General features: G+C 40.2%; 1 protein-coding gene and 1 pseudogene across 1 annotated transcript; both read right to left on the reverse strand.

Annotated features, from left to right (window-relative positions):
• Positions 1-1,138: 1,138 nt before the first annotated feature.
• Positions 1,139-4,660, reverse strand: LOC139447817 (monocarboxylate transporter 5-like; annotated as a pseudogene).
• Positions 4,661-22,065: 17,405 nt separating this feature from the next.
• On the reverse strand, positions 22,066-22,638 carry LOC139448957 (uncharacterized). Its single transcript, XM_071230462.1, has one exon. It carries the CDS (start codon positions 22,636-22,638, stop codon positions 22,066-22,068), a length of 573 nt encoding a protein of 190 aa, XP_071086563.1.
• Between the last annotated feature and the right edge of the window lie 5,353 nt (positions 22,639-27,991).

The raw sequence follows: 27,991 nt of genomic DNA on the forward strand, positions 1-27,991 counted from the left end.
GACCTCCTTCTTACTCATGGCGGGGGCACGGGTGGCCCAGTCGTTTAAGGCGTCGCGATTCGCTGTGCAGAGTTGCGTCCCTTGGGCACGCCAGAAACCTATGATTGTGGGTTCGAATCCCGGTTCGCCCCGATTATGTTTCTAGGTTTGTCAGCACCATACCCGTGCTTGTGGGTTTCGCCGACGTGGTAAACGTCTGAAACCTTCATCACTTCGGGCTTTCCTCCCACATTTAGCTGACACGCCGTGATATAACTGGAATACTGTTTAAAACGGCGTTCAACCCAACTCACTCACTCACTCACTCACTCACTCACTCACTCACTCACTCACTCACTCACTCTTACTCATGGCGACATTTGTTAATGATTATTTAAATACTGTCTGTATGACCGTTTCAATATACATACATGATGATCTCTGGCTGTTAACAGAACTTAACTTTCAACAGTGTTTTATATGGGATGGTGGAAAAGACGTCCGAAGTGCCGGCACTTGAAACACAAACTTGAGAATTGAGACCAAGGAGGAGTATGATACGGCAAGTGACCTTTGGGTTATTCGTGGCTCCTTAATAGTGTGGGTAGGTAGCCTAGCTATATAAGAAACATTACATGCACATACCTAGATCTGTACCATAGCTCCATTGTATTTTGAGTAAGTGCTAAAATCGTTCCGAAATGACATTACAGTGATTTTAAATTGTGACTGGTCAGTTGAAGCAACATTACCTTACTTTGTCCAATGTTGAGCACAGTAGTATAACGTCTTCGTTATCAATGACATCACAAACTGATGCCAAAACGTCACAATAGGATGTGAATATCTCTTTTTACCCCCGTCACTCGATGAGAGAAACATGGCATATCCTATCATATTCTCTTTTGTGTAGTTGTCTACCAGTAAATTAAATTAATTCATTACAAATGTAAAACCTTGAAACGTAAATCCTCCCTGCCTAACGCGCAGGGACGGTTCACCACCCCTTGTATTTGCGACTAAAAATAGTTTCGTGTTTGCACATCATTCATTCGCAAGAGACAGCTAACCATAAAACTGTAGAAATATATGTGGGTGTTCCGATGGCATATGAAGATATTAATGGTTGTATTATTTGAGTTATACATATCATCACACATATTTAAAAAAATCAATATAAGCATAACACTCGCACATAATATAAAGATACGCGTTCAACGCACAGACATGTGGCATGTGTCTGTGTTTATAGTTGTACAAAGCGCCCTTGATACATCACTTGCTTTTCAGTGGTCGGTTTTCTTCAATGTCCATAAGGGAACTCTCTGACTTCATTCTGCTCGCCCGACGTCTGACGAGCGGTACACAAAGTAGAAATATTGCAGCTATGAAGTTACATATTCCAATGTAGTTGAAACAAAGGGTGTATGAACTGGTCAGGTCACGGATTGTCCCTGTAACAAAAATACGCAGGGCATTATACCCACAAAGTAGTCAGATTTCAACAAAGGATTTTATAACGTTCCATTTAACAATAGCTAATACAGCCTCACATAACCAGTTGTGGAACCGAAGTTAATGGAGACGTGGGTCAGTAAATGTACGCCTAACCCAGCAATATACCTTTAACACTTCTGATTGTAAATAATTAACTAACAATGACAGCATCTTCCGAGACAAGGCAGTTAATTGTCTCTAAAAGTCAAACTTCAATCTTTGCTGAATTAGGCTGGAATTTCATGGCTCGATCGCAGCGTCACCAGTCACTTCTATGTCCCTCATATTGACGGATTGAACTCCACCTTTCATACAACTTGCATTTGCTTCAAACAAAATGGCGGTGTTGAGTCAAGACGATCTCATCAAATTAGTCGAAGAAAAGATTCACATTCCCTGTCGCAGACACCAAGTGGATGTGGAATTTGATTACAAACACGAACATATTGGAAAACATCTGTCGACGCCCAGTTAACGTTACACATGCTTTGCAAATTCTGCAGTGGAGCAAACTCTGCATGACAGTCGCCATGTTGTTTACGGACATGATGTCGATTTTGTTACGGGATTTGGATTGATAGTCCAGCCAAAGTATAACTTCAAACGTCCAGCGGACTTCGGCAAGGTAGGTAACTGGACTTTCATAGTCAGTTTACTCCGCTGCTTCTTGAAGATGTGATGACAAGCAAACAAATCCGTATACCTGACCGTATCTACAACAGTACTGAAGAAGTTGGCCTATGACCAGCACTGGTAATTTGAATTTGGACACGGATTCCAAATAATGGGGCGAAAATACAGAAAACTGGCAATGAAAGTAAGTAATTTATGTGACAAAACCATTTCTGAAGAAACCAATCCTAAAACATAGCTTTTTGAAAGTCATGAAGCACGTGACCACGGACAGAACGTTGAGGGGATGGTATATCAGATTTACCATTGTCACTCAGACTCGGTTGTGAACAGACGCATATTGTTTTCTTGGACCCAAACTCTCATAGACCCTATATTAAACATATTTAATAATTGTGATCTAATTCATCCAACTGCAATACATCTATGACATTCCATGGCCAGCACCCAGTCCTGACCTTTCCCCCTTTAAACACGTCTGGACGTCATTGGCAGACGTGTACGCCAACGTCACAATCCACCGACCAATCTCAATGAACTCGGTACTGCTCTCACTGATGAGTAGAACAAAACGAGGCAATCTAACATTGGTCGACATCATTAGAAGTTCTGCCTCGAATAATTCCTGCATTTTTTGCCATTAGTGACACTGACTGCAAAGCGCAAAGTGCAAATTTTGAATTTGACCCCTGACCTCTTGAACAACCTCGTGCGCCTCTATCCCTCCAATCAAGCTCTAGAACCAGATCAGATCGCCAACCCAATAATAGATAAGATCATATCCATTCCATTTGCCAATACCATACAGGTCAGAAGATATGTCTTGATGACTCACACTCTCATCATTTATTTGCATCGTATATAATGAAATTTATTGTCAGACATATTTGCAGTTCAAATCAAAGAACATTTAACTTTTTTTCTTTTTCTTTTTTTTCTTTTTAAGAACATTTAACTTGAATCACTTGCTTATGACTTTTTGTTGGAGTGGGCCAATACTTCTACATCTTTTACCTCTACATTTGTATATTAAGAACTGACTTTAATCTGTTTCGTTTTTGGATGTATAAACCTACAAATTGATGTGAACAGTGTAAATACCAGTAGCTTCAGACAGACTTCTGAGTATTTATTCAATATCACTAACATATTGAAGACGAAATCGGTGACATCGTTCGGCGCAAGAATGCATCGCAAGGCCCACCCACCTTATTATCAGTCAATATATTTCGGTATTTTGCATGGCCTGCCAACCAAATGTCAAGGAAGCATTGCACAAGGTATTATGAGAGTGTATATTGTGCATAACAAACAATGTACAAGTCGTGTTCCCTTACGTTTATCAATGTTACTACTACATGTACCTTTTAACAGAACTATCATACTTGTATCTCGATGAATGCTCTTGGTCAATTACAGATTAACATTACAAGCATAACATATTTAATGTCGATCTTACCCATAATCGGATGCGTCACAGATATGGCTAAACCGTGGAACACAGCTATCAATCCAAGAACCTTCGCCATGTTTTCAAGTCCCATGAAGTCGACAATGGCAACAGGAATAAGGCAGTGATAAAAACTGCCAAAGAGTCCGACAATTACGGAGAATACGACGAGAAGAACATACGTGTTGAAAAAATAGACAAACCCTGTTGCCGTTCCAGATATAAGTATTCCAATAACCATCAAATGATTTACTTTGATGTATTTGAGATCGGCGACGAACCCGACAGCAAGTCTGCTGAAGAAATCCAGAACACACGACAAAGTCAACAAATATGCTGCATCTGTTTGTGAGATGCCCTTTTCATTAGCCAGGGCAGGAAGGTAGACTCCAACCAATCCAAATATTACCCCAAAATGAACAAATGCAACAATCAACTGAAACATTGGTTGCTTAAACAAGGAAAAGTCAAATGCTGATAAGGCTCGTTTCACATACATGCCATACCTTTGGCTTCTTTTGATTCCTTTTCATTGTGAAATGATTCAGCATTAACTTCTGTGATATCCACCATTGACATTGATGTCAAATCTGGGTTACTTGTGTACAATCTAATCTGGTTTTCTGAGAGGGAAACCTCTTTGTGTTTCAATGCTGACAACTGATTCTGGTCTTGTACTTTCGCGGATAATTGCACTTGTCTGTCCCTCTGCTCTATTTGATTAACTCGCAAATGAGACCACTGCTTTTCCACCATTAAGACTAGTAAGTTCCTTTCCAGAACAGAACCACATCATATTCATTTCCATGTTTTTCATTGCCTTGGTCATGTTTTCGTCCTTCACTCATGACAGATGGGTTTTTTGGTATCCTTTTTTGAAAGAAACTTAATGGTCTAAACAAAGCAGCCCCGACCCACATGTTCATTGTCAGCCCTGTTAGGATTAACATACTTCCTCTGACATTATATTCATCTAAAAAGGAACAAACGAGGGGTGGGAAAACGCTGCCCCCAATACTGATTCCAGACATGGCAACTGCTGTGGCAATGCCTCTTCTCTTCTTGAAGTACTTTCCGATCAATACCAATGCTGGAGCATGAATCATGGAATGACCTATACCTGAAAGTAAATGAATCATTTCATTTATGTTTTGTTCAAGATGCTTACAGTGTAACATGATAACAGCATCCTTCAATATAGCTTACATAGTTATATTAAATATGACACATTATGCAGCCTCATGTCTCTTATGCATACCAGAATTTTATGCTCGTTTTTCAAGTATAATTCTAAATGTCCAAGACCTGCATCACTTTGTTACGCCGTTGCATAACTGATCTATTTTTTTCAGAGTGCGTCCAACTCATTCAAGCCTTTAATATTTGTTTACATTTAAGTAATAAGGTGCAAGAGTAAACATTTTATATACATATATGTATACATTAATGACCATATAAAGGGACCTAATGATAAAAAAAGTTTCATATGGATGCATTTACTTGTGTCATAAAATATTATTCTCTGTCATTATGTACATCTGTATTTGTTAACATGTACAGTTGATTTACACACCGATGAGAATACTGTGAGTGCAGATGAGGTATGTAATACTGGTGGCGAAAAGTCCTGTCAGCATTCCTACAGCAGATATAGTCCCACCAAGAAGCACTGTTTTTCTCTCACCATGCAGTTGCAGAATTATGTTCATTGATATGAGAGCTGTTGACATACAGAACATGGTTGTGTCAAAATAGGGAAAATCCGTACACTGTATACATAATATAATTTGTATATATAATTTGTACGACCACAAGGGTCAGAATATGTTGTCAGTAGAGATGGAATATGAGAGGGATTATTTTTGTCCAATTTGTAACAATATATTTATGTCAATTTTGTATCAGTATACTTCGCTATACAAGAACACGAGGATGTCTTTGTTTACCAAAATAGTTAACATTTGCACGTATTGTTTAATACTCACAACTTACACTGTACGTCCCTGCCATCACACCCATGAACAAGGTTGTTTTTGTGGCAGATGCCTCGAATTCTTCCAAGTATGCCACAAAGAATATGGCAATGGACCGTCCATACCCAACCATTAAAACAACATTCAGGAAACTCCCTGGAGTGAGACGAGAAGACACCGAATAGGATAAAATACAATGTGGTATCAGTGATTACCGAGGCGTGTTTTTTTACAATTTAATTGTTTTCGAAATGCATGAAGAAGGGACAGATTTAATCCAGAATTCTTAAATGTTTGAGTCCATATGCTATAGAATGATTGTGACAGAGTACTATATCTTATATTCTGACAAACATATTTGTTTCTGTTATCTGGATGGACGTAGAAATATGCACAATCGATCACCTGCTAACACTACCCAAGCCCATCCACGATCGATAGGTACACCATCATCCTCTTGCTCTGGTTGACTGTTATCTGGTAACTCGCCATTACCACCATTATACAACATGTTCTGCTTCTCGGCATCTCCTCCAGCTCCAGTCCCGCCTTCTTCTGTTACCGTTCCCAACAAACTGTCTTCCCCATCAACCGCCCCTCCCATCTTTGGGATGAACAGTTTTCCGTTGTTTGTACTTGGTGTCATAACTAAATGTTCGATTCTGTCAGCTTCCTCCTCCCGACATGTTTTTGAATCTTGTGTCATTTTTACTGCTGCTGATAGCACATCGGACCTATATAATTTAGGAAACTGCATTTATACAATACCAATGTGACATGTTCCTGGAAGGTCAATGTGGCTTTCTGTAACTATCAGTGATTGTCTGAATTAGGCCATCAGCATCGATCCAAAATTTTTGGCAAGGTATGGACCCCTCGAGTTAGAAAATGTGTGATAGCATTGCAGCGGTGGCAGCTTTGTGGGTGAAATCACCTTTTTTTCAAAATGGCCGCCAAAATACGCGTTACCACATCGAGTGGCCATATCTAAGCTCATAGAGCAGTTAGGACGGTCATTCTGGTGTCTATGGCTAGGTTTGAGGGGTCAAAGATTTCAATTCTGCCTTTACCCAAACCATTGGAGCATTTTTATATATGAAAATCCAAAATGGCCGCCAAAATGTTTATAACCACATACAAGTGGCCATATCTAAGGTCATAGAGCAGTTAGGACAGTCATTTTGGTGTCTATGACTAGGTTTGAGGGGTCAAAGATTGCATTTCTGTATTTACCTAAAACATCGCCGCCTTGCTTTATTTTGAAATCGAAGATGTCAAAATGTCTCCTGGCCAGCATATAAAACACCTTATCAAAGCCCCTAAAGCAGTTAAACCGTGTTTTTGATGTTCATGATCAGGGTTGAGATGTCAAAGATAATTTTGGTTGTCTTTACCCAAAAATGAGAAACCCTTCCTTTATATGTGAATCCAAGATGGATATTTAAAAAAATTAAACTCTGGTTATATGCACATAGTTCACGACGAATCTAAACTACCGGGCAAAAGAAAGTTTTCACTTTAGAAATTGTTGTATAAAAAATAAAAAAAGCTGGTACAGATTTGAACCCCCGCAGAAAACATTCGCCCAAAGGCAACATGACCACAACCACAACGCAGATTTTCAAACACAGCTTTCCAAATCATGCATTGTTGAAGACGTGCAAAACGTGATTTTGAGACATTGGTCCACATGCACGTGCATGATTGTGGCATAAGTACCGAAAAAACAAGAAGAGTATATATGCCCAGACTTACACAAGCGCAAAGAGACGGAGCGATCGGTGTGGCCAATATGGGGGCTACTCAACGTCAGATAGCCAGAACCTTCAACTGCTCCCTGACCACCATCAGCAAGTTGATAAACCGCTACCAACAGACATGACGGACTCAAGACCAGCCAAGATCGGGAAGACCGAGAGTGACAACTCCGGCCGAAGACCGCTACATCCGGCAGATTCACATCCGAAACAGATGTGTGACGGCGACGTCAACGGCGGCAACAGCACATGAGCAGACGATCAGTCCTTCGACGACTTCGTACAGCTGGTATACGAGCCTACCGACCCTTCAGTGGAATGACCTTGACCCGTCTACACCGTCAACGCAGACTGCAATGGGCACGAACTGCAATCTTTGACCCCTCAAACCTAGTCATAGACACCAAAATGACTGTCCTAACTGCTCTATGACCTTAGATATGGCCACTTGTATGTGGTTATAAACATTTTGGCGGCCATTTTGGATTTTCATATATAAAAATGCTCCAATGGTTTGGGTAAAGGCAGAATTGAAATCTTTGACCCCTCAAACCTAGCCATAGACACCAGAATGACCGTCCTAACTGCTCTATGAGCTTAGTTATGGCCACTTATATGTGGTAACGCATGCTTTGGCGGCCATTTTGAAAAAAGTTGATAATACCCACGAAGCTGCCACCGCTGCAATGCTATCACACATTTTCTAACTCTAGGGGCCCATGCCTTTCCAAAAATCGCTATGAGAATTATTCCCCTAACTTGATACCGGTGACCCTCTGAACCTGTGGGACTAAATGTAGTTTAAGGCTGTAAAAACAAACCAAAACAAACATTCCATATAAATAACTGTGAACAGTCAGTATGGACAGTATGGTGATTGAAAACACGAAGAACGACCCACGTCATCAAGTTTCGATGGTAAACAATCAACCAAGTAACAGAGCCTTTTCACCTGATCCCCGCTTCAGTTTCTATCACAACACATAAGGTACTTTCACCTGTTATGATCCGAAATCCGTACAGGCCTGTATGTTACACGAATATCTAGCAACGCAAGTGTCCGATACAATGCATACCTGCCATCTCCACCACGATAATATTGTGTAACAATCTACATACCTATCTGTGCTTGTGTATAGTCTTGTGACTGACCGACATATATATCTTCAGCGACGGACGACCACAGACACTTCTCCTATCGCCAAGCCGATTACACACACGTGTGCAATGGAAATGGCGGCCTTCTGTGAGGGTCAGTGATTAACAATACCTTTTCAGCCCAACCTAACAAGCTCGGACATAATCGTGGCAGTAATTTGTCCGTATCATTGCACTGCTCCATGCATTACTTTAAGGTTGCAGTACCATTGTCTGTTCAATGAAATCAGTCAAGTTTATTGCAATGTCTTTTGACAGAACTCTTTTGAGAATGCCATCCAACACTGGATATCTGCTCACATGATTTGTTCTCTTTATACATGGTAAGCATCGCTTATAGATTATACGTCGCTTCGGTGCGTAGAGTATAACATTTCGTATTCATATTTTAGTGAACAAAGTTAATCATATTTAGTACTCAACTAACTCTTACATACGCATTGTTTAATAGTATAGAAGTATACGAGGGGGTTCATTCTTTTCTATCAAACTCAAGAAAATGACAAAACGTCACTGGTATATATATATATATAAAGGAACATTAAAATTGAAACCACACACACACAGACATATTGACTGAATAAATTTAAAATTAGAAAAAGTACCAGGCAACCAAAAAATCTCAAGCAAATTCTTTGTCCATCCAAATATTCTTGTATAGAGAACTACTTTCCTTTTTGCAAATGGCAAGGGTTTCAATGTGAAAGCCGACATGAACTGCCGCAGCAAAGATGTGGTGTATGAAATGAGATGTTCGGGATGCGGCGAAAACTACATCGGTGAAACCGGCATGGAATTAAAAGATAGAGTCACTGTACACAAACAGCAGATTAGAGACCCTGATGTTCGATGCTTAGGTGTCAGCAAACACATTGATGATTGCGGAAACGGGAATTTTACTATTTTTCCGTTTTATAAATTGTATACAAGTAACAAGCAGTTGAGACTGGAAAAAGAACAAATGTTTATCCAATTGATGAAACCAAAATTGAACTCTAGAATGTATTTATAGATTTGTCATTTCAATCGTAAATGTTGCACTATTACTTTACAAATACTGTATATTTAATTCAAATTTCTCCCTACAAATGTTAAATTACTTGGTGTCGTCGATGGAGTGTGTAAATACATTATGACATCACAGTTGTCATTTATGACGTCATCATAAGTATGACATCATTATATGTCATTGTCAGTTACACTGAAGAGCTGTCATGAGACTATGTATGAAACTGATATAAAGAAGATGATGGCAATATATATATATATATATATATATATATATATATATATATATATATATATATACTAGCCACATAAAGAAACTGCACGGAGAAAATATACATATAAGGGCACACCGTCCATATATGAAATATAGGTTTGAACACAGCAATTATTGGAGACATTCAAACGCTCATGCACGTGCCATGCGATATGACGTCATTGATGGGGGGCCTATGGACGTGCAATTTGTTACTGCACGTGCATCCTGTGCAGCTGTACACAGCATGTTCAACTCCAAATTCGGTGTCACTTTGGAAAGCATGATCTGTGGTCATTCAAAAATTCAAAACTTCTCAGGCGCAGACACAAGCATATCACAAGCAAATCAGGCCAAGATTGACAGCTGCACAGCGTCATGAAGCCATTGGAATGATCTGGGAGGGAATGAGGCAACAACAGGTGGCAACACATTTCCAATGCCATCGTAACACGATATCGGCATTGGTGAGGCGTTATCAGAACACAAATGACGTTGCCGACCACCCACGTTCAGGACGTCCCCGAGTAACGACGTCAAGACAGGACAGATGGATTGGAGTTACACATCTCCGACACAGGTTCCAAACGGCAGTAATGACGTCCCAGACAATTCCTGGACTGCGCCCTATCCATCCCAACACTGTCAGGAATCGTTTACGTCAGTAAGGGATTCGACCACGACGCCCTGCCAAACGTCCCATCATGACACACCGTCATCGAGTCAACCGTCTAAGATGGTGTCGAAATCATGTTCGCCAACCTCGAATATGGTGGAGAAATGTTGTCTTTACAGATGAATCGAGGTTCAACATTTCCCACAGTGACGGGCGCCAACGTGTCTACCGGCGTTTGGGAGAACGTTATGCACGCAACTGTATTGTGGAGAGGAATCGTTATGGAGGTGACTCTGTGATGATTTGGGGTGGGATAACAGCACGGCACCGAACCCCTTTGGTGGTTGTTCAGGGCAATCTCACCGGTGTTGGCTACAGAGATCAGATTCTGAGGTCTGTGGTCATTCATTTCCTGCAACGTCATGGCCCGGGATTGACATTTCAAAAGGACAACGCTCGTCCTCACACGGCTAGGGTCGCAATGGATTTCCTTCCCCATAACAATGTCATGTTACTGCCATGGCCTGCAAATTCTCCAGATCTCTCCCCAATAGAGCATGTGTGGGATGAAATGGAGCGCCGTCTGCGTCGTCTTCCACATCCTCCAGATAACGTCCGTGACTTGGCACAGGATTTGAGAAGGATATGGCAGGCCATTCCCCAGGCCTTCCATGCCCATTTGGTGGACTCCATGCGTCGCCGATGCACTGCTGTGATTCACGCACAGGTTGGTCACACCCGTTAATGACTTTGTGACTTTGTCGTTTGACCCCCTACTCCATTTTGATCTTCTGACGTCATCGTAACAGATGTTGTTCAGGTCCCGTTGACATTTTCTTATGGTCCGATCATTCAGCTGCTACAGCGTCTGCATCATTTTGTTCTTGCTGTGTTGTATTTCAATCCAGAATATATTTTCTCCGTGCACAGTTTCTTTATGTGGCTAGCATATATACATGTGTCCCATAGGTCATGGTAATCGGGGGCACTGTATGTAAACATGCACCAAATATATATATTTATCATACAATGGGTAGGTTTCTCGGCAGGATAGAGCCAACGGATAAAAACGATATCCGTTGGGGTCATATGCGGATAGACATGCAAATATCAAAGGTCAAGTAGGACTAATTTCACTGTTAATAAACAAACATGGCGTCGCCCTCGTCATTTGGCGATCGAGTCAGAATTAACCATTGGGAATCTTAATCAACTACAGGGATAATTGCTATCATTATCAAAAGAACAGTCTTATGTACTGAAAATCGGTGTCTAACTGTGACGAAGCTTAGGCATTTTATAAGTTTTGGCAACTTTGGAGATATAAATTTCGAAACAATTTTGAGAGGGCACGAGTGAGTGAGTGAGTGAGTGAGTTAAGATTTAACGTCACATCGGCAGTATTTCAGCCATATCGTGACGAGAAGTACATTAATAATACACATAATTATACGAAATAAAAACCTGTCGACGAAGGACAGTAGAATAACTAGAATATCACAGACTTGATTTAAAACTAGTTGTGAATAATAAAAACAGTAAGCATTAATGAACATCACAATATAAAAATGGGCTAGAAATCGTCAGCCACTGAAAGGAGATCACCATACTGGGGACCATGGGGACTTACAGTACCTTAGCTTCCTGCACGGACCCCGGCAGGATTTATATCATCCCGTCAGTCACTGACGACAGTGTATCAGTTAAGCCTTAGATTAAAATAACGAATATACTACGTTTAAAAGCCTGGTATGCAGAAAAATACCTGGAATGAAATGGGACTTACATACCCTCTTAGGGGGACAATAATTTTACGCTACTTCAACCCCCCTCAAGGGTATAGCCACTAATAATCTAAGTTATTAAATTGCACTACCAATTTTCAAAACAATACAGTTAGCACATCAAAATTTATGAAAAAGCTCTATTTCTTTTAAAAAACATAACAGTAAACGAGAATTAACATCATTAAAAAGGTCCTTAATTGTTTTAACATTGAAATATTTATCCCTTGTGATGGAAAAATCAATACAATCAAGCAGGACATGCTTGACTGTGATTCTTTCATCACAAGGAATGCAAAACGGAGGATCCTCACCATTCAAAAGATACTCATGTGTATATCTTGAATGGCCAATACGACATCGTCGCATAATGACCTCTTCAAATCTGGACTGACAGCCCAAGTAGGTGTAACCGATATTTGGTTTAATTTCATGTAATTTATTGATACCTACTTGGGCGTCCCACTTCTGTTGCATAAGATCTCGGATGTAAGATCGAATCATGGGTTTAAAATCAGTGTATGGGATCAGAAGTGGTGTCACAGATTTGTTGAGTGCTGCTTTCGCAGCAGCATCAGCCATTGTGTTACCAATGATACCAACATGGCTTGGTAACCAACAAAAGACGATGTCATATTGGCCAGTAGCAAGATCATCAAATAATTCGAGAATTTCGATTAAAAGTGGATGTTTAGGTGACATATTTTTAATCGCCTGAAGGCATGAAAGAGAATCTGAAAACAGTATGAATTGTTTATGTTTAGCTTGATTACTGATATATTTAAGTGCTGTAAAAATGGCGTTTGCTTCTGCAGTTAATATGGACCTGTTATCAGGTAAACGTGAAGATATTGTTCTGGATCCAATGACGGTGGCACTAGCAACAGCGCCACCATCCTTGGATCCATCTGTAAAGATAGATTTATAAGTGTCATAATTGTTTCTTAATTGACTGTATTCTTGTTGGTAAATTAATTCGTTAGTGTCTGATTTCTTTAGTTTTGTTAATGTAAGGTCTGCCTCTGGCTTTACCATTTGCCAAGGAGGAGATGAGAAAAGTTTAGTAGGAGCTATATCTTGGAGTTGAATATTAGAAGCTGATATTGCAGATTTTATTCTGATTCCGAGTGGTGGAGTAAGTGTTGATTTCTTATTGTAAAGATCTTCGTAGAGAGGATTGAAGATGCATTCAAAAGCTGGATTGGACTGATTAGAATATAATTTAGTGATGTATTGTAAAGATAATTTTAAACGGCGTTGTTTAAGAGAAGGCTCATCTGCTTCTATATAGAGACTGTGAATGGGAGACGTTCTAAAAGCTCTAAGGCAAAGCCTCAGGCCTTGATGATGGATGGTATCGAGTTTTTGTAAATTACTTTTGCAGACTCCACCATAGATGATGGAGCCATAATCAAGTTTGGAACGAATTAGTGACCTGTATAAGTGTAAGAGGGTTGTTTGATCCCCTCCCCACTTTGAATTAGAAACAACTTTCAATAGATCGAGTGCCTTCAGGCATTTAGCTTTTAGGTATTTAATATGTGGAAGGAAAGTTAAGTGGTTATCAAAAATAAGTCCCAAGAACTTGGCCTCCTTAACAACTTTGATAGGAGTGCCATTCAGAAATAGTTCAGGGTCCTTATGTGGCTTATATTTTCTGCAGAAATGGATACAATTAGTTTTTTATTTGGAAAATTTAAACCCGTTTTCTAGACACCACTTGTTAATTTTATTAAGACATAATTGTAATTGCCTTTCTATTGTGTGCATATTATTACCCCGACAAGATAGATTAAAATCATCCACAAAAAGTGATCCATCAACTGAATCATTTAAAACTTTTGACAAACTGTTAATTTTTATACTGAATAAAGTGAAAGACAAAATGCTGTCTTGTGGGACACCCTGATCCTGATTATAATGATCAGACAGGGTTGTACCCACTCGGACTTGAAATTGCCTGTCTGTTAAAGACTGGGATATAAAATGAGGCAGACGGCCTCTTAATCCAAAATCATGAAGATCTTTTAAAATACCATGTTTCCATGTTGTATCGTAAGCTTTTTCTAAATCAAAAAAGATCGATACAGCATGTTGTCTATTTACAATGGAATTTTTAATGAACGATTCTAAACGCACTAAATGATCGATAGTACTTCTGTTCTTCCGGAAACCACATTGTATATTGGTAAGAAGATTATTTGTTTCCAAGTACCACACTAATCGATTATTTACCATGCGTTCCATCGTTTTACAAACACAGCTAGTTAGTGAGATAGGTCGGTAATTTGATGGATCAGAATGATCCCGCCCAGGTTTGGGTATTGGTATAACAATGGCATTATGCCATGAAGGTTGAAACGTCCCAGATGTCCAAATGTCATCAAATATAGTCCAGAAAGTTTCAAGGCATGATTCGGGCAAGTGTTTCAGTAGCTGATAATGAATATTATCAGCGCCTGCTGCTGTATCATGAGCTTGCCCTAAGGCAGTAAATAGCTCATGTAGTGAAAATACCTCATTGTAATCTTCACCATTATCAGATGTAAAATTTACTTTTTTCTTTTCCTGTTGGAGCTGATATTTTTGAAATTCAGGAACGTAATTTGATGAAGACGAATGTCGAGATAACGTTTTCCCAAGGCTATTGGCAATATCAGACTTATTCGTTAGCAAAGTATCGCCATCCTTTAGATGGTTTACTGTAGAATTTGATCCCTTGCCTTTGATCTTTTTGATCATGTTTCATACCTTGGACATGGGGATACGAGAGTTAATTTTTGAGACATACTTCTGCCAGGATTGACGTTTATTTTGTTTGAATAGACGTCTCGCCTTAGCATTTGAAATTTTGACGATGTTCAAGTTATGGACAGTAGGATGTTTACGGAAGTATTTCTCCGCCTTCTTACGACATTTCCTAGCGTGTTTGCAAGTGTCATCAAACCACGGTTTATGAACACGTGGGTTGATCGAGGACTTAGGTATTGATTCATCAGCAATTTCATTCAGTATATCTGAGAACAACTGAATCGGGTCAGTAACATTCTGAAAAGATGTAGGTAGTAATTTATCTTTGCATACAGATTGAAATAAAAGCCAATCAGCCTTCACAAAATTCCATCGAGGTGAAGGTGGATCATCAGCGGGATTAATGGGTTTAAGCACCGTGGGGAAATGGTCACTCCCACATAGGTCATCATGGACGGACCATGAGAATTCATTCAACAAAACTGAATCCGTCAAAGACAGATCTAATGATGAATACGTACCAGTTGCAGGGTGTAAGTAGGTGTCCGAGTCATCGTTAAAGATGCAGAGGTCATTATCAGAAACAAAATCCTCAATGACTTTACCCTTTTGATTAATGATAGAACCTCCCCATAAAGGATTATGACCATTTAGATCACCCATGATGAGACAGGGCTTTGGGAGCTGGTCGTACAGTTTTTGTAGATCATTACGCTGAAGATTTGAAGATGGAGGAATGTATAAGGAGCAAAGTGTGAAGGCAATATGCAGTGTAAGTCTAACTGCAACTGCTTGCAAATTTGTGTCAAGCGGAACAGGACTGTGAACAACGCCCCGCCGCACCAACATAGAAGCACCTCCAGTAGCTTTATCTCCCGGAGGAGAAAAAGAATGATAGGAACTATACTGCCTTAGTTCAAATTTATCTGTATTTTTTAAGTACGTCTCTTGTAAACAAATTGCTGATTGAATAAAATCTGTTGTTAATAACTGTAGTTCATTAAAGTTGTGCCTAAGCCCTCTGCAATTCCATTGGATTAGACTAGAATGATTCATGGTGGTTCTATAGGAGAACGCTCACGTGAATGTGAAGATGAGTCACCACTATTGTTGTGGTGTGAAGATGGGGTAACATCCATCTCAAGAGGCTCGAAAAAGTTATGAACATCTACAGATGTTTCGGTGACAGTGGGAATTTTTGTTGTAATTTTTTTACTTTGTCTTTTCTTTTGTTTTTTCGCCATTTCCGTGGAAGGTTTGTTTGGAGCTGACATTACAGAAGATGGTATTTCCGGAGTTGGTGGTGATGGGGTCACAGCCTGCGGCACAACTGGAGATGCTGAAGATATATCACATGGACTGACGGACTGATGTGTCTGACTCTCAACTGTTGTAGTCAGAGGCACCGGATGTTCAGAGTATGTCCAAGTCAAGTCAGTCTGACATTCTATAGATCTACTGGTTGAAGGGCGAGAGAACGTAGCAGCAGCAGCAGCAGCATAGGATTGTTTTGAGGAAGGCGTCCGGCTATTAAAGAGTTTTTTAGCATCAAGGTAAGAAACATTGTTTTGACATTTGATAGTCAAAATATCTTTTTCACGTTTCCAAAAAGGACAGGATTTGGATGACGCTACATGTTGACCCGTACAATTTATACATTTGAGGTCTGCTGTACAATCCAAACCATCATGATTGCTACCACAACGGTGACAAACAGTAGGACGAGTGCATGATTTTGAGCCGTGTCCAAATTTTTGACATTTGTAACACCGGAGTGGATTGGGGACATACACCTCCACTCCGATGTTAAAATAGCCTGCCTTTATAGACTGGGGAATAGTTGAAAGAGAAAAAGTGAACAAATATGTATTTGTTGGAACAATGTTCTCCCCATCCTTTCTAGTGAAACGCTTCACCGACGTGACGCTTTGTCCTTTTAGTTCCTCAAGAATATCTTCTTCAGACATTTCTGCCAGACAACGTGCTCTGTCGCGGATGATCCCCCGACTCGAATTTAAAGTTCGGTTTTCAGAGACAACAACTTGAGTGTTTGCAAAGATGGTACATTGCAAAAGATTAATAGCCTGCTGTCTCCGTGCACACTCTACCAAAAGAGAGCCGCTCCTGAGACGTGAAACATTCTTAACCTCACCACAAATAACTTCAATGGCTTTACATATGGCAAAAGGGTTTATTTTTAATGGTTGTTCATTTCGTGCTTCGACTACAAGAAACCGAGCCCAAGAATTTGATTTTGGTGAAGGAGAAACATCTTCATCAGCCGAGAAAATCTCAGCTTCTAGACGTCTTTTCTTGTCATAACGGTTCGAACCAGATTGATTGTGAGCCATGATGAAAGTAATTCATTCAGCACCCCTGCTCCCCACCCACCATGGAGTGCTACAAAGAGCGATGTTTTCCTGCACCGGATCTCCAACATGCAAACATCAGGGATACAGTGAGTGAGTGAGTTAATATTTAAAGTCACATCGGCAATATTTCAGCCATATAGTGACTATATCAAATTAGACAATACATCAATTGAGACTATAAACCTGTCGACAAAGGACAGTAAAAGTACTAGATTATCACAGATGTCGGTTTAAAACTAGTGAGTGATCATAAAACTACAAATTCATATCATACAATACATTACAATACAACGTAAAATTGGGCTATATATCACCAGCAACTAAAAGGTAGGTCACCATACCGGGGACCATGGGGACTTACAGTACCTTTGCTACCTGCATGGACCCCGGCAGGATTTACACCATCCCTTCAGTTACTGGTGATTATGGACAAGTTTAGCCAAAATTTAAAACAAACAAATATTCTACGATTAAAAACCTGGTATATATAAATTACTTTGAATGAAGTGGGTTTACGCACCCTCTCAGGGGGACAATAATTTTACGCTACTTCAACCCCCATCAAGGGTACAACCACTAACAATCTCAATTCATAATCATATACTACCAATTGATAAAATATATAACTTTATACATCAAAATTTATTAATCAATTCAATTTCTTTTAAAAATCCAAGAATTAAATGAGAGTTGAGGTTAAAAAGATCCTTTATAGATGAAACGTTGAAATATTGATCCCTTGTGATGGCAAAATCAATACAGTCAAGCAGGACATGTTTGACTGTGATTCTCTCATCACAAGGGATGCAAAACGGAGGATCCTCACCTTGCAATATATACTCGTGAGTGTATCGGGAATGGCCAATGCGACATCGTCGCAGAATGACCTCTTCAAATCTGGACTGACAGCCCAAGTAGGTATAACCAATATTTGGTTTAATTTCATGTAATTTATTGATACCTACTTGGGCGTCCCACTTCTGTTGCATAAGATCTCGGATGTAAGATACCAACATGGCTTGGTAACCAACAAAAGACGATGTCATATTGGCCAGTAGCAAGATCATTAAATAATTCGAGAATTTCGATTAAAAGTGGATGTTTAGGTGACATATTTTTAATCGCCTGAAGGCATGAAAGAGAATCTGAAAACAGTATGAATTGTTTATGTTTAACTTGATTACTGATATATTTAAGTGCTGTAAAAATGGCGTTTGCTTCTGCAGTGAATATGGAACTGTTATCAGGTAAACGTGAAGATATTGTTCTGGATCCAATGACGGTGGCACTAGCAACTGCGCCACCATCCTTGGATCCATATGTGAATATAGATTTATAAGTGTCATAATTGTTTCTTAATTGACTGTATTCTTGTTGGTAAATTAATTCGTTAGTGTCTGATTTCTTTAGTTTTGTTAATGTAAGATCTACCTCTGCCTTGACCATTTGCCAAGGAGGAGATGAGAAAAGTTTAGTAGGAGCTATATCTTGGAGTTGAATATTAGAAGCTGATATTGCAGATTTTATTCTGATTCCGAGTGGTGGAGTAAGTGTTGATTTCTTATTGTAAAGATCTTCATAGAGAGGATTGAATATGCAATCAAAAGCTGGATTGGACTGATTAGAATAAAATTTAGTGATGTATTGTAAAGATAATTTTAAACGGCGTTGTTTAAGAGAAGGCTCATCTGCTTCTATATAGAGACTGTGAATGGGAGACGTTCTAAAAGCTCCAAGGCAAAGCCTCAGGCCTTGATGATGGATGGTATCGAGTTTTTGTAAATTACTTTTGCAGGCTCCACCATAGACGATGGAGCCATAATCAAGTTTTGAACGGATTAGTGACCTGTATAAGTGTAAGAGAGTTGTTTGATCCCCTCCCCACTTTGAATTAGAAACTACTTTCAATAGATCGAGTGCCTACAGGCATTTAGCTTTTAGGTATTTAATATATGGAAGAAAAGTTAAGTGGTTATCAAAAATAAGTCCCAAGAACTTGGCCTCCTTAACAACTTTGATAGGAGTGCCATTCAGAAATAGTTCAGGGTCCTTATGTGGCTTATATTTTCTGCAGAAATGTATGCAATTAGTTTTTGATTTGGAAAATTTAAACCCGTTTTCTAGACACCACTTGTTAATTTTATTAAGACATAATTGTAATTGCCTTTCGATTGTGCGCATATTTTTACCACGACAAGATAGATTAAAATCATCCACAAAAAGTGATCCGTCAACTGAATCAGTTAAAACTTTTGACAAACTGTTAAGTTTTATACTGAATAAAGTGACAGACAAAATACTGCCTTGTGGGGCACCCTGATCCTGATTATAATGATCAGACAGGGTTGTACCCACTCGGACTTGAAATTGCCTGTCTGTTAAAAAACTGGGATATAAAATGAGGCAGACGGCCTCTTAATCCAAAATCATGAAGATCTTTTAATATACCATGTTTCATTGTTGTATCGTAAGCTTTTTCTAAATCGAAAAAGATCGATACAGCATGTTGTCTATTTACAATGGAATTTTTAACGAACGATTCTAAACGCACTAAGTGATCGATAGTACTTCTGTTCTTCCGGAAACCGCATTGTATATTGGTAAGAAGATTATTTGTTTCCAAGTACCACACTAATCGATTATTTACCATGCGTTCCATAGTTTTACAAACACAGCTAGTGAGAGATATAGGTCGGTAATTTGATGGATCAGAATGATCCCGCCCAGGTTTGGGAATGGGGATAACAATGGCATTATGCCATGAAGCTGGAAACATGCCAGATGTCCAAATATAATCGAATATATTTAACATAGTTTCAAGGCATGATTCGGGCAAGTGTTTCAGCAGTTGATAATGAATATTATCAGCGCCTGCTGCTGTATCATGAGCTTGCCCTAAGGCAGTATATAGCTCATGTAGTGAAAAGACCTCATTGTAATCTTCACCATTATCAGATGTAAAATTTACTTTTTTCTTTTCCTGTTGGAGCTGATATTTTTGAAATTCAGGAGCGTAATTAGATGAAGAAGAATGATGAGATAAAGTTTCCCCAATGCTAATGGCAATGGCAGATTTATCAGTTAACAAAGTATCGCCATCCTTCAGATGGTTAACTGTAGAATTTGATCCCTTGCCTTTGATCTTTTTTATCATGTTCCATACCTTGGACATGGGGGTACGAGAGTTAATTTTTGAGACATAAGTCTGCCAGGATTGACGTTTATTTTGCTTAAATAGACGTCTTGCCTTGGCATTTGAAATTTTAACAGTATTTAAATTATGGACGGTGGGATGTTTACGGAAGTACTTCTCCGCCTTCTTACGACATTTCCTAGCTTGTTTGGAATTAGCATCAAACCATGGTTTACGAACATGTGGGTTGACAGAGGACTTAGGTATTGATTCATTAGCAATTTCATTCAGAAGATCTGAGAACAACTGAATCGGGTCAGTAACATTCTGAAAAGACGTAGGTTGTAATTTATCTTTGCATAAAGATTGAAATAAAAGCCAATCAGCCTTCACAAAATTCCATCGAGGTGAAGGTGGATCATCAGCGGGATTAATGGGCTTAAGCACCGTGGGGAAATGGTCACTCCCACATAGGTCATCATGGACGGACCATGAGAATTCATTTAACAAAACTGAATCCGTCAAAGACAAATCTAAAGATGAATAGGTACCAGTAGCAGGGTGTAAGTAAGTGTCCGAGTCATCATTAAAAATGCAAAGATCATTATCGGAAACAAACTCCTCGATCACTTTTCCCTTTTGATTAATGGTTGAACCTCCCCATAAAGGATTATGCCCTTTTAGATCACCCATGATGACACAGGGCTTTGGGAGTTGGTCATATAGTTTTTGGAGATCATTTCGCTGAAGACTTGAAGAAGGAGGAATGTATAAGGAGCAAAGTGTGAAGGCAATATGCAGTGTAAGTCTAACTGCAACTGCCTGCAGAGTCGAGTCAAGCGGAACAGGACTGTGAACAACGCCCCGCCGCACTAAAATAGAAGCACCTCCAGTAGCTTTATCTCCCGGAGGAGAGAAGGAATGATACGAACTATATTGCTTTAAATCAAACTTATCTGTATTTTTAAGGTACGTCTCTTGTAAACAAATCGCTGATGGATTTAAATCACTTGTTAATAACTACAGTTCATTACAATTATGCCTAAGTCCTCTGCAATTCCATTGCATTATATTAGACAATTGAGTCATGGTGGCTCAATTGGAGATCGCTCGCGTGAATGGGAGGAGGAACTACTCCCCCGTCTGTCCTGTGAGGACAGAGTAACCTCCATGTCCAGAGGCCCAAAGGAGTTCTGTAAAGGAACCTCTGAAGGTGAAGGGACGATTGGCAGTTGTTTTTTCTTCATTTTCTTTTTTTCTTTAGTCGACAAATGAACAACGACTGGTTGTTTGACTGACGTATGTGATGGCTTCTCAGACTGAATCTCAGTCTGAGATCCTGAACTGGATAGACTGATGGTAGGAATAGGCTGAGTGACTGGAATAGTATCAACTGGTTGATCTGACGTGACCCATGTCAAGTCAGTCTGACACGAAATAGAGGATGTTGTAACAGAGCTGGAGACGGCAGCGGAGTAGGACATAGTTGAGGGGGTAGTGGTCTGAATTTTGAATAGTTTTTTGGCATCCAGATAGGATATGTTTTTTTCACATTTGATTTTCATTATTTTGGATTCCATTTGCCACACAGGGCAAGATTTGGATGAAGCAACATGTTGGCCTGAATAATTTGCACACTTCAGATCATGATCACAGTCAATGCTCTCATGGTTGTCACCACAACGATGACATACCATAGAGTTATGATTTTGAACCATGACCGAAATGTTGGCACTTGTTCATATAACCTGCTTCTATTGACTGTGGATGGGAAGTTTGGGCAAACGTCATGAGATAGGTATTGGTGTTCGTGATGACACCGTCTTTCTTGATCGTGAAACGTTTTACTGCGGTTACAGCTTGGTCTTCCAATTCAGTAGCAATTTCATCCTCAGACATGTCGGACAGACAACGAGCCCTGTCACGAACAATGCCTCGACAAGAGTTTAAAGTTCTGTGCACAGACACAGCAACCTCAATATTGGCAAATGTAGATATAGACAACAGATTGAGAGATTGCTGTCTCCGTGCACACTCCACCAGAAGCGAACCACTACGGAGACGGGTGACGTTCTTGACCTCACCACAAATCCCGGACACAGCCTTAGAAATGGCAAAAGGATTTAATTTGATAGGCAGGTTATCAGCAGCCTCAATAACCAGGAATCTAGCCCAGGTATCAATATTTTGAGAAATACTTCCAGAAGAAAGATCAATGTCTTCTAATCGTCTCTTTTTTTCATTGCGAGATGAACCAGATTGTTGTTGAGCCATGATGAAAGAATATGATTCAGCACCGCTGTTCCCCACCCGCCATCGAGTGTCAACAAGGACAGTGTTATATTGCACCGGATATCCAGGATGCAAACACCAGGGAAACAGGGATGCTATACTCCAGCAAATATGACTTGAATAGCTATATTTATCTACCAGATTTAGTGCCAGGCAGGTTCAGTACATGACAAGAAACTGGAGACATACAGAATACAGAGGTCAACATCACCAGATTGGCCCATGAGCCACCGCCTTCTGGCGTAAGACTCTAGGCAATTTATTCCATCCAAATTTGTTAGTTCACACAAGTTATGCATGGCCAAGATCAAAATATACATTAAATACAACACAGGCGTGCATATACAATATTACGCACAGGGCCTGGCATGACCAGCCGATTGATAAGACCGGGCCCATCTTACCACCCGTCTAGGCGAGGTAACGGTCGAAGTAGTGTGTTGGGCAAAGGAACACTGTTCCTGGAAACAGTGCCCTCAACTACGAGACTCCCGTCCTCCGCCGACACAGGGACGCAAACCACGGCAAACGGGCTTCCCACTTTGGTCGCCTCTTACGACCAGCAATGGGGTGCTGTGGAAATATTCTGCCCCGGTTCCACACGGGGGAAGAGCTATTAGCGCTACCCAGCACTCACCACGAGGAGGTTGCTCTTCACGAGTGCCTCAGGGATACAGAGGTGTTATACTCCAGTAAGAACAACATGAATAGCTGTATTTGTCTATCAAATAAAATGTCAGGCTGGTTCGGCCCATGGCAAGAAATTGAAGACATACAGAACTCAGAGGTCGAAAGTACCAGATTGGCCCATGAGCCACCGCCTTCTGGCGTAAGACTCTAGGCAATGTTTTCAACCAAAATTGAGAATTCACACAAGTAATGCATGGCCAAGACCAAAATATACATTAAAATACAACACAAGTGTGCATACACAATATTACGCACAGGGCCTGGCATGACCAGCCGATTGATAAGACCGGGCCCATCTTACCACCCGTCTGGGCGAAGTAAGGGGCGAAGTAGTGTGTTGGGCAAAGGAACACAGTTCCAGGAACCAGTGCCCTCAACTACGAGACTCCCGTCCTCCGCCGACACAGGGACGCAAACCACGGCAAACAGGCTGCTCACTTTGGTCGCCTCTTACGACCAGCAATGGGGTGCTGTGGAAATATTCTGCCCCGGTTCCACACGGGGGAAGAGCTATTAGCGCTACCCAGCACTCACACGAGGAGGTTGCTCTTCACGAGTGCCTCAGGGATACAGAGGTGTTATACTCCAGTAAGAACAACATGAATAGCTGTATTTTCTTCATGAGTGCCTATTTTATTCAAGAGTACTCATGCAGAAATAATATTATAATCGTCGTGGTCGTCGTCATCATAATCATTATCATTATTATATACAGATAAAATAAACAAATGCAGCAAAGATGGTTTGGGTGATCCTGGCACAGTCGGGCTGTTAGGCTCATCATTAGCTCAGGGCCCTTGCCCCCTCTACACGCAGCCCAAACAGCGAATGGGACTTCTCCCAGAAATCGCTGCCGAGTCGAACAACCCCAGAACTATTGGAAGAATGTGAAGACTGTGCTGGGTTGCCGTTCACACGGCACATAAAATCGATGCAGTGATCGTTCAGAGACCCTTCCCTTGAGAAACGACACCGATTTGATGTGTCACTTGGTCGACACTCATTTCTGTACCGTTCAGCAGTACAGAACCATCAACAAACTCAACATTCACATTGAGATTATGTCCACATCCTTGTGGATGCCTTGTTTTCATCATGCTTCACAAGACGATTATCAGACAAATAAATGTGTGAAAAAATTCACCATACAGGTCTACCATGAATAGCTTCCACGTTAATCAAACCACGCCCTTCCATTGCACCTGGTAAATATATAAATGACCTAGGGAAGAGCGAGGTTTGGATATATTGTCTGACATGATTCTTCGTCTGAGGATTTCAATATCATGAATTTCTTGTTTCGTCTAATAAACAACACCAAAGGAATATGAAAGAAAATAATTTCACCTTGGCATTTGGCACATGTCTTTGGCCAACAAAGGTACCCTAGTCATTTTATACAAGTGAAAGTGAAAGTAATGCTTCAATATCGCTGTATATAAGACATTAGTAATTACCATGATAAGATGTGTCATAACATCATACGCCATACGATAAAATTGTTATGTTGACATAACATGCACGATTGCCTGGACAGTGTAACGGTACAACTTTTTTGTGAGTTAATAGGTATTAACTAGGTTACAATGTATAGTATATTTATCATAAGTGTCTGCAACTTATATTTGAATATAACATTGAGTTTGTAGGTCACAAATGCTATTTTGAGCATCTAAGTACGTTAAATATTCTAATTATTTAATATGTGCGCCAGTCGGTAATGATTCTGCAATTAAGGTTTTCTACTGCCAATAATTAGTTTGCTTGACCACATCGATAGTTGTGTGTTACTACACTTAGTCGGCATTAATTTCCCATGAACTCTCACCTATGTCCATCTACTGGTAGAAGCAGCATGCCTTCTCTGCTGAATGTTCTGTGAAAAATCTGGTGTAGATGAACTAGACCTCGTCTATCATAATCAGGATTGGTCAAAGTTCCAAATAGCCCCTCTGTGTTTTATCAGATTTCATGAGTTTATGAAACTTTACGCTGTACATAGCAATATTACAGCTTCAATTACACTGAATTTAACAATTAACTAGTCACGGTACAGCCGTGTCACGCATTTTCCGACCCTTATTTAATGCTTTTGAAGCATGGGATACCTGGTTGGTTAGTTGGTTGGTTGTTTTACGCCGCACTCAGCAATATTCCAGGTATATGACGGCGGTCTGTAAATAATCGAGTCTGGACCGGACAATCCAGTGATTAATATCATGAGCATCGATCAACGCAATTGGGATCGATGACATGCATCAACCAAGTCAGCGAGCCTGACCACCCGATCCCGTTAGTCGCCTTTTACGACAAGCATGGTCATCTTTTACGGCAAGCATGGGTTGCTGAAGACCGATTCTACCCCGGATCTTCACGCGTCGGGATACCTGGAACCACGGGGGCTTTTCTGAAGAAATATGAACCATACCGCACAACTGATGTACATGTATGTAAATTTGAAGCGAAACTTGTTGTGGGTGCAACTGATCAACTGACGTCACTTCCCATACACGTTTTCATATTCATTTCACAGCTATTTTCCTTTACGACAAATGGTATCTGTTTCGGCCGTTAATTAAGACTGGTTGTCTTGCGTTGACAGTTTATGTATATTTGGATGGGAATTAGGTTTGCTGTATCCAGCAACTTGAGTATCGAGGATTTCCCGCACGTTTACACACCTTCAGAACCAACACATACCCGATTAGGTTTCTAGATTTGTCAGCACCATACCCGTGCTCGTGGGTTTCACTGAAGTGGTAAACGTCTGAGACCTGCATCACTTGGGGCTTTCCTTCCACATTAAGCTGACATGCCGTGATATAACTGGAATACTGTCAAAAGCGGCGTTAAAAACAACTCACTCACTCACTGTTACGTGTTAGCAGGGGTATATGGAAGAAGAGGAACCAACAAAAACAGTTGTGTCATTTGCTTTTCCAATCTAACTTATACATAGACAAGGATTATACATTTACAAACATTTTATTTACTTTGGGTTCGAGGCACGGGTGGCCCAGTCGTCTAAGGCGCCGCGATTCGCTGTGCAGAGTTGCATCCCTTAGGCACACCAGAAACCTATGATTGTGGGTTCGAATCCCGGTTCGACCCGATTATGTTTCTAGGTTTGTCAGCACCATACCCGTGCTCGTGGGTTTCACTGAAGTGGTAAACGTCTGAGACCTGCATCACTTGGGGCTTTCCTTCCACATTAAGCTGACACGGCGCGATATAACTGGAATACTGTTAAAATCGGCGTTAAACCCAACTCACTCACTCACTTTGGGTTTGATAGTTTTAATTCGTCATCGTAATACCCATTGCGACTCTATCAATTACACTCCGTCTCCGTCTGTTTTTACTGATGTTAAAGGGACTATCTTTATCACGTGATGTACAGCCTTTAACCTATGATATTTATACTGTGGTGGATATGTTTGGCAAACAGGTCTGGAATGTTTGAATCACTTGACAATGTCCCTGCGACATAGGGCTAGATTTCACTTGTACTCTACAACTGCACTTTCACACGAACCTATGACAGCTATTTGTGCCATAAACATCAATCACCAACAGAACCAACAGAAAAGTAGTATGTCAAGTAGGGGGCGTTATATATACAAGACACTGTGTGTGTGTCAGACGAACGGCCCAGATTGCACTATCACACATGCCCCATCTGGTTTTTCAACAATTTATTTTCAGCTTCTTATTTTATTTAATATCAAATACATTAAATCTATTCCGATTATAACACCAGTGACTTGAATGTGCGACACTAATAATTCCTCTCCAGATGCTATCTCTTCGAAACGGGATGACATAGTCGTTGTGTACGGACAAGGTCACCCTACTGCCCTTGACCTGCTAATCTCCTTGACATTGCACATCCCCGTACAGGCAAGAGCTATATTGGCCCTTTTCTTTAACGACAGTATTACCCTCGTATGAGTCTTTGTCGTAAATATCAAATATTAGAAATAAAGCTCGCACAACACATTTATTTTCTTTAAACACGACATGTATGATACAGAAACATAGCTAATACGTTCTATTTTTAGATCTTGTCAAATCTATCAAATGTAGATTAGGTCCGCTACCTCAGTTATTGTATGTACTAGTGATAAAGTACGGCGACTGCTAGAATATTATATTTCAGGCATGCACAGCTCCTTGTTATTGTAGTGTTTCAAGTTGTAATGCAGACTGATGAATAATTTTGATTGCACATTGTGATTTCATTTTACTACAAACATAAGTATGAGAACTAGCTACAGAACGGTGTACACTTTATTCTTTCGAATAGCTTAACACACTGCGAAAGGTTATAAAGAATGACACTCTAAACTATTTTAGCCTATCAAACCAAGCCCATTATTGAAATGTAATTTGTTTGTTTGTGTTTAACACCGCACTCAGCAATTTTCGGCGGTCTTAAATAATCGAGTCTGGACCAGACAATCGAGTGATTGACATCATGAGCATCGATCCACGCAATTGGAATACGGGCCTGATCACCCGAGCAAGTTGAATTGAAGAAGACCAATTCTAACCCGGATCTTTACGGGTAAAATCGAATGATATAGTGCTGGTATATACATGTACATGTGTATCAGCTGTTGTCTATGTTAAGGCAGATTTACCT

The sequence above is a fragment of the Haliotis cracherodii genome, unplaced genomic scaffold, assembly GCF_022045235.1.
Source record: "Haliotis cracherodii isolate W230 unplaced genomic scaffold, xgHalCrac1.p SCAF_7, whole genome shotgun sequence".
Lineage (NCBI taxonomy): Eukaryota > Metazoa > Mollusca > Gastropoda > Lepetellida > Haliotidae > Haliotis > Haliotis cracherodii.